General features: G+C 40.2%; 2 protein-coding genes across 5 annotated transcripts in view; both read left to right on the top strand.

Annotated features, from left to right (window-relative positions):
- Positions 1-4,121: 4,121 nt before the first annotated feature.
- On the top strand, positions 4,122-4,868 carry rnf182 (ring finger protein 182; the record flags this gene model as incomplete). Its single annotated transcript, XM_079819642.1, has 1 exon — positions 4,122-4,868. One exon carries the CDS (start codon positions 4,122-4,124, stop codon positions 4,866-4,868), a length of 747 nt encoding a protein of 248 aa, XP_079675768.1.
- Positions 4,869-6,765: 1,897 nt separating this feature from the next.
- ranbp9 (RAN binding protein 9) overlaps positions 6,766-8,913 on the top strand; it is a 34,571-nt gene continuing 32,423 nt past the window's right edge. For 3 of the 4 annotated variants that reach the window (XM_079819633.1, XM_079819632.1, XM_079819630.1), the window contains exon 1: positions 6,769-7,407. In XM_079819633.1, coding sequence (XP_079675759.1) covers positions 7,191-7,407 — 217 coding nt within the window. In that variant the 5' untranslated portion in view covers positions 6,769-7,190. Of the gene's footprint in view, positions 7,408-8,913 lie in introns of all 4 variants that reach the window. The other variant, XM_079819631.1, reaches the window with a different exon arrangement.

The following is an 8,913-nucleotide window of genomic DNA, read 5'->3' as shown; positions in this document are numbered from 1 at the left end:
TTTATTTAAAAAAAAATGACCGATCGTTTCGCTAGATAAGACCCTTATTGGTCGTCTGGTACCGTTTGATGTGGTTTAAAGCCCTTTTGAAGCTGTACTGAACCTCTCATTTGGACCTTGAACCGTTTGGGGTCTATTGACTTCCATTATATGGAGAAATATCCTGAAATCTTTTCATCAAAAATCTTAATTTCTTTTCGACTGAAGACAGAAAGACATGGATATCTTGGATGACAAGGGGGTGAGTAAATTATAAGCAAAAGTTTATTTGAAAGTGAACTAATCCTTTAAGTCACCTGCTTACCAATGCATGCAGCTTTTGCTCGACATTAAGCCAAAATTAATGTTTTCCTTGATTTCATTCACATTGCATGGAAGTAACAGGCTACAATGTTTTCTTGTCTTCTTCTTCTTCTAATCAGCCATCATTCTAAGATTCTAAGATCTAAGATTTCTCAACCGTATGGTTTCCTCCTTTACTTTGACTGTGAAAAATATCAGCCATAAGAAGGAGATGAGACAAAAATCTTCAACAGCTCCATTGCTCCACCCCCTGTCTGCTTTTGGAGGGATGACCATCAGTTTGCACACTTCAGTTGGTCACACAATAGAATGAATTGATGATCGGTCATCAAATAACAGGGTCAAAAATGATATCAGTTAAAGTAGGGAATCAAACCATAATGTAGGGTGGAGTCTAAACAATACAGATATGGCTAAATGTAAGAGAAATACAGAAAAACCTGTTTGCCATAATTTTACAAAAGTAGCCTGAAAAGTCTGTAAAGGGTTAAACCTGCACAACTTTTCCTGTAATATCTAAGATTTTATTTTTAAGTACAAAATATGACTAAGCTCAATAACTCTTTAACCACTAGGGCGCAGTGTACATTACTGTGAATTGCATTTAGATTTAGAAAAAATTATAATAATATAAAATAGCCTATAAAATGCTCTAAAAGTATTGTTATTTTTAATATCTAAAACTTAAAGTTGTGGTGCTTTTTATAGCGTAGGCCAGGGGTTTTCAAACTGGGGTCCGGGGACACCCAGGGGTCCTCCAGAAGGTTCTATGGGGTCCCCAGAAAATTTCAGAGAAACAAAAATGGATAAAGTCTACCGAATATTCTAACGGTTTCATTTCTAAATGTTTCTCTTCTTTCTTGCCGTATACTTTCCAGAATTGTGTATGTTTGCTTTTTTGTCTTTCTAGTGAGTTTTTCTCACTATAGTCCCCTTTATCTCGCTCACTGGGGCTGTAAGGCAGTTTTCTTAACACACTGCTTGCATACATTTATTGTGAAATATACAAATAATTTTTAATTGAAAATGTTATTCTTCGGGTTTATACATCCAACATTAATTTAAGCCAATTTAAGTTGGGAAACAATATTTTGTATTTATAATGTCACACTTACTATTGATCTAACAGCTTAAATGTTTTTTCGTACATAAAAATAGATGGATTTTAGGAAGGGGGTCCCTCATATTTGGGGGTCCTTGGCATCATAAAGTTTCAAAACCCCTGGCGTAGGCTATTCATCTCTGTCATCTGTTAAAGTTAACATGATTGACAGCTGCTAACACTGGTGACATTCATACGAGATTTTATCTTGGCTTAGTTATGAAAATGTTTGACTGAAAGGTCTTTAAAATATGTTATTGATCATTATTGCACTATGCAGAGATGAATACTTCACTTGTCAGCTGATCAAATCTTAGTAAAAAGGATTTTTGCTTAAATACATATTATTCCTTACAGCCTTAAAGAATTGCCATATTAAGGTAAAAACTACATATTAAAGCAGTTATATTATTTTGAGCTGTGCACTTATAAGAGGTACAGTAAGTTAATATCACGATTGAAGTGTTACAATTACCCCATAACCACTTTATCTCTTCAGCATTTAATAAATGCCAGTGTTGTGATTTTTTCTCTATTTGATAAAGGAAATAGGGAGCTTGCTTAATCATACAGGCATAGATTGAGTTCCAGTAGTCAGGTTGTATAGACCTTTCTAGGCACATAAAGAGCTTGTGCTGAAATAAATCAGAATATAGGTATGTATTTTCATACACTATATTGCCAAAAGTATTGATACACCCCACCAAATCATTGAATTGGTGTTTCAATCACTTCCAAGGCCAAATGTGTATAAAATCAAGCACTACGCGTGCAGACGCTTCTACAAACATTTGTGTAAGAATGGGTCGTTCTCAGGAGCTCAGTGAACTCAAGCGTGGTGCCATGATTGGTTGCAACCTGTGCAAAGTCCATTTGTGAAATTTCCTCACTACTAAATATTCCACGCTCAACTGTTAGTGGTGTTATAACAAAGTGGAAACAATTGGGAACAACAGCAACTCAGCCGGTAGGCCAAGTAAAATCACAGAGCGGGGTCAGCGCATGCTGAGAGTCACAGTGCGCAGAAGTCACCAAATAGCTCCAGACCTCCAAACTTCGTGTGTCCTTCAGATGAGCTCAAGAACAGTGTGTAGAGCTTCATGGAACAGGTTTTCATGGCCGAGCAGCTCATCCAAGCCTTTCATCACCAAGTGCAATGCAAAGCGTGGGATGCAGTGGGGTAAAGTACGCCGCCACTGGACTCTAGAGTAGTGAGACGTGTTCTTTGGAGTGACCAATCACGCTTCTCTGTCTGGCAATCCCATGGACGAGTCTGGGTTTGGCAGTTGCCAGGAGAACGGTACTTGCCTGACTGCATTGTGCCAAGTGTAAAGTTTGGTGTAGGGGGGATTATGGTGTGAGGTTGTTTTTCAGGGGTTGGGCTTGGCCCTTTAGTTCAAGTGAATGGAACTCTTAATACTTCAGCATACCAAGACATTTTGGACAATTTCATGCTCCCAACTTTGTGGGAACAGTTTGGGGACGGCCCCTTCCTGTCCCAACATGACTGACCAGTGCACAAAGCGTCGCTCCATAAAGACATGGATGAGCGAGTTTGGTGTGGAGGAACTTGACTGGCCTGCACAGAGTCCTGACCTCAACCCGATAGAACAGCTTTGGGATGAATTAGAGCGGAGACTGAGAGCCAGGCCTTCTCGTCCAACATCAGTGCCTGACCTCACAAATGCGCTTCTAGAAGAATGGTCAAATATTCCCATAAACACACTCCTAAACCTTGTGGAAAGCCTTTCCAGAAGAGTTGAAGCTGTTTAAGATGCAAAGGGTGGGCCAAATCCATATAAAACCCTACGGATTAAGAATGGGATGTCATTAAAATTCATGTGCATGTAAAGGCAGGGGTCCCAAAACTTGTGTGTGTGTGTGTGTGTGTGTGTGTGTGTGTGTGTGTGTGTGTGTGTGTGTGTGTGTGTGTGTGTGTGTGTGTGTGTGTGTGTGTGTGTGTGTGTGTGTGTGTGTGTGTGTGTGTGTGTGTGTGTGTGTGTGTGTGTGTGTGTGTGTGTGTGTGTGTGTGTGTGTGTGTGTGTGTGTGTGTGTGTGTGTGTGTGTGTGTGTGTGTGTGTGTGTGTGTCAATCAAATGTCATTGAATTCTCATTTCACATGGTAAAATCTCAGTAATACCTGACTTTGAGAGACAGGCTCAGTGAACAGCAATGACCTAATTTCTGATGTTGCACAGTGAACTGTGCACTGCTGACCTGGCTGGTATTCAAAATCCCCGTTTGAAACTAATTTAAATTGTTTTATATTATTGTTTATTCTGAACGTAAAGTCATTTCAGACAAATATCTTCCCTTTTTTGGAATAGTGTTGCATTGAGCAAGCAAAATCAGCCCTGTGTACCAGAAAGTGTGGAGCCACTAATTGGACTGAATTTCAGTGGCAACAAAAGCCCCGGCTAGAAAATTCCAGCCCTGGTTTTACAGGGCCTGCTTTGTTGCTGCAGTGTTTGTTCTCTACTGCTGTGTTAACAGTTATCTTTTCGGTAGTGGCCTCTCCCCACCCTTCCACACTGTGCATGAAAGGTTCCTCAGCACAAACCCGTCCAGAGCCTCTGTGGCACAGCGGAGGCGATGCTCCGTTCTGCACAGGACGCCATCCAGACCCCAGGACTGGCCCAGCATCTGCCTCGCAGCCATGTTCCCACACAGCTTTGATTACAACCAGCCGATGCGAAAGCGTTGAGAGGAAGGAGACATGATGGGACAGCTCCCGGAGGATGTGGTGGGTTGCTTCACCACAGAGGAACTGGAATGCAAGATCTGCTACTGTGCTTACAGCCTTTCGAGTCGACGGCCCAAGGTCCTTGAGTGCTGCCATTGTCTGTGTGCCAAGTGCCTTGCGAAAATCCTTGATTTGGGTGAATCCTCTCCGAATGCAGTGGTCTGCCCGTTCTGCCGCTACATCACGGACCTTCCCAGAGAAGCCGTGGATAGGCTACCCGATGAGTATAACCTGGTGTCAGCGCTGCTGTCCGTCCAGGCACGGAAACATCAGAACCTGAATGACACCCAGGGCGAGATTCTCCTCAGTCCCAGACGCCTCAACTCCCTGGTGGGACACTCTGCTTCAGCTTCCCCCACCTCCATTCGTTCCAATTACGTGGTGATCACCATTATGGAGCCTCGGCAGGAGTCTGTTCTTCCAGCTCCGGGTAGGAATTACCGCTCTTCCAGCCTGGACTCCATGGCCTCCGTTACCAATAGATGGACAGTGTGGAACTGTGCGGCCCTGTTGTGCCAGACCTCAGCACGCGTCCTGGTCTGGCTGCTGGGGCTGCTGTACTTCAGCTCGCTGCCTCTGGGTGTCTACCTGCTCATTATGCAGCACATCACAACGGGGGTGTTGATGGTCAGTCTGGTACCTGTCAGTCTTCTCATTGTCATGGTGTACGGCCTTTGCCAATGCCTGTGTCGTGAGTTTTGGGACTGTGTGCCACCATAATGACCAAAGCAATAAGTGTTATATTCGACGATTGAACGGTCCTGCCGGTTTGTGGGAATTCTCCAGCTCATGGATAAACATTGTAGGCTACAGTGAACTGGAAATACAAACAGATTTAATTTAGTATCATACAAATCAATGTCATATTAGAATTATGGCTGTAAAAGATTAATCGCGATTAATCGCATCCAAAATAAAAGTTTGTGTTTACATAATATATGTGTGTGTACTCTGTTAATTGTTATTTATATATAAATACACACACAAGCATGTATATATTTAAGGGAAAAAAAATAGTTTTATATATAAAACATTTATATTTATATATATTATAGATTATATAAGTAGTATATACATGCAAATATTTCTTAAATATATACATGAATGTGTGTGTATTTATTTATAAATAATAATTAACAGAGTACACACACATATATTATGTAAACACAAACTTTTATTTTGGATGCGATTAATCGCGATTAATCTTTTGACAGCCCTAGTTAGAATACGTAAAACTGGTATCCACACCAACAATATATACACCATATGTCTGTATATGATTGTTGAATGTGCCTTTTCCTGGAGTGTCAGTTCAATAACTCTAAGCCAACTGATGTACATTTTCTCTGTCTGAATAATTAACATACAATAACTTTTTCTTTTTTTTTTTTTTTTAGATATGCAAGTCATTGGATGTTTGCAATATAACACATACTGAATCATGGTTTGGCCACATATTTTAATAGTTAATTAGTTCGACTTCACCATTTTTCATTTGGAACACAAACGCATGTGAAGCATGTTTACTAACATGCATATGTTTTTACACTTCGTGGCAAATGTATGAATGCAACATTATGTTTATCACAGGAATGTTGGAGGATGCCCTTTATGCGGGTTGTATAAAGCAGGCCTATTTTACATCCCAAGTCAAATGGGAAGACCAAGACATCAGATGCAGCTTTCATGACGTGTGAGTTGTTGCAAAAACTGGAAAATCAAAAGATCAGATCATGATAAATTATTACATTCCACTTTTACACGTGCAAATGCGAACATTTGTTTGGGAAAGACTATATTTTGTATATATTTTATATTGTTTTGTAAAACTTTTGATGCTGCCCCAACTAGATTAAATGCACTGACCCTGTTAAACCACACATCTTTTGGACTGTAAAAAACACCAATAAAATACTTTAATTATTAATCGATGTTGTATGGTCATTGAAGTACTTTATGGGAAATAAAGAAGGACTGATGTTTCAATGAAAATCAAGTTGAGAGGTTATGTAGGGCAGGACACATAAATAAACACACTCTAAAAAAAAAGGTTCTATATGGCACCAAAAATTGTTATTGGCTCGTTATCATTCGGGAACCTTTTTTTAGTGCTATATAGCACCAATTTTGGTGCTTAAGTGGTTCTTCAGTTCAGTGCTATATAGTCAAAGAACCGGTGAAGAAAAAGGTTCCCCTATGATTACGAGCCAAGAACCATTTTTGGTGCCATATAGAACCTTTTTTTTTTAGAGAGCAGGCTATTAAGTGTGCATTTTTTTAAATGAAAATCTTAAAAAAGCAGGAATATGTGAGGGTTGGATTAATGGGTAGGGGATATCAAAATAAAATTAGATCAATGGAAGTCACTGAAAAGTCCACACCTGAAAATGTGATGTAAGGAGGTCCTAATCTGCACCACAACTGCATCGTCCCATATATGAAAAGGATTAAATAAACGAAACGTTGTAATTTGTAAAGTGTGCATTGATATTCTCATTGTCACAGCCATCTCAACTATCGTAGATAACAAGTCAAGTGAAAAGAAGGACATGTTATTGGTAGCTTGTGTCTAGTCATGTACCAAGTCCTCGAGGAAGTATGACTGGACCTTGAGAGAGCCAATCAGATCGCTGTATTTCACACTAACAACAAACAAAAGATCGGGGTTCCCTTCTGCTGCTGTCTTTCTGCTCCTTATACCCGGTTTAGTCTGTCCAATCGGCTGGATGTCGTCTTAAATAACAAGGATAAACTTTCTGGATGTCTGTTGTGTTTTTGTAAGCTGCCGTTTCGCCGTATTGACGTGATTAATTCTCTCTAGCGTCTTGCTAACTCGTATCAGAGAGGCTGTTTGCGGGCTAATCGCAGTTAGCTGGCTGGCTAGCCAGCCGTCAGATCCGAATAAAACAACCCCGAAATCTCAGCGGCTCTTCTCCTGTGGTGTCTGACAGTGGTCGCTTTAGCCACTGGACACTGTTAGAAAGCTGTCCAGCTAAAGATAGCTGGCAAGCTGTTGGCATCGACGGCAGGAATCGGATCGCGATGTCAGGACCGTCATCGGGCTGTGGGTTTCTGATGTCGGTTGTCGTTCACGGAGACTTGGCTCTCAACGAGCAGGAAAAAGAGCTCAACCAGCGGCTTAGACGCCTTTACCCGGCCGTCAACGAGCTGGAGACCCCGCTGCCCAGATCCTGGAGCCCCAAAGACAAATTCAGCTACATCGGCCTGTCTCAAAACAACCTCCGGGTGCATTACAAAGGTAACCATGGCTAACAGCAGCAGATGAACACAAACACCAAGTTGTTTACCAGCTAAATGTCGAAGGCATTAGCCAGGTTAGCTCGTGTCAAGTTGCACCTCAGATCTGTGATATTAAAAATACTCTTTTTATTAGCTTCTGCGTACTCGTATTGTGTGCAAGTCAACCCCATTTTAATTCACAAAAGCTGCTAAAATGTCACGGAATAGCGATGATATGCAGTTATAATCGATATACGAGTGTTAACAAGAAACTTTGCTTGCCCAGACGACATGTTTGAATAAAAATAGCCTCCCTTTAGCATTATTTAGCACCATTCCCGAGCAGTCAGCATTGTCTATTAATTGAACTACTGCTTTACATGATGTTGTATATGCATTACAGTGTGTAACTTGTATAGATGTGACATTTAGGCTTAAGGTGTTAAGTTAGGAAGTGTAAAGTTCGTGTACTGTAGCACAGTGAGATGGTGGTGAGTTTCAGCAGCGAGCTATAAAGATGCTTCAGTCATTTCCGGAAGCTCCTACTCTATAGAGTTTCACTGCTGAAATACAGTCATTGTCAACTCTTTTGACAACATTATCTGTGTACAAAGGCCATGTCTTAATACACACATGCTGTTGTAGGTACTGTTTGGCCTGTCGCATAAGCTCCAGCAAGGCCTGTGTGTGTTTATCTGCAGAGGCAGGTTTCTCAGCCATCGCGAGTATATAAGGGTTTTACTAGGAATTAATCAGATATAGACAAGCTGTAATACATGTGTAATTTGATTAACACATTTAGTTATTAAATTAGTTTTGTTCTTAATCCAATGAGGATTGGATTAAGACACATTTCCCTCAGCTGAGTCATAAAGGTAGGCCACAGAATGAATTAGGCCGGTTGGTGTTGAGGACAGGTAAGTTAGGTTTCAGGTAGACTGCCTTAAATTACCACTAGGCCAAGATGTATTAAATGTACAAGCTTGCATATAAGCTTATGAATCTGATTATCGTGGGTTCGGCACTGGAATGTTATCAAAAATGGCTCATATTGACATATGAAGTAATAGTTAGAAAAATCAAATAGTTTGAAACGGAACAGTTAAGTGAATCTTTAGACTAAAGTAAAAGAAGAAATTGCATATATGTTTTGTATTATTTGATACATTAGGCTTATTGTGGCCCATTTAGTATAGGGAGAATACAGCACACACACAAACTATGCAATTTGGTACAGATGTTATTATGTAAATAGCCAGAAAGAAGACACATAAGCAATTCTGATGGCTTGTAATTGAGATTTTTATGTAGCAGACTACTTATTATTATAAATATCAGTTGTCCTATGTTCCAGGAATATGTCTTTGTAAGATGATATTTAAATGCTTAATTTTATGATCAATGCTCTGTCTGTAGGTGCATTGATCATAAAATCTTGTGATAATGTAATGCAGTACAATGAGGATTGAGAGGTGTACAAATAAAATTCCCCAAAAGCCTGTCGGTTCATATTTGATGTACACAT

This window comes from Gobio gobio (assembly GCF_949357685.1).
Source record: "Gobio gobio genome assembly, chromosome: 6".
Taxonomy (NCBI): Eukaryota; Metazoa; Chordata; class Actinopteri; order Cypriniformes; family Gobionidae; genus Gobio; species Gobio gobio.
The sequence above is the reverse complement of the archived record's forward strand: the minus strand, read 5'-3'. Positions and strand labels throughout refer to the sequence as shown.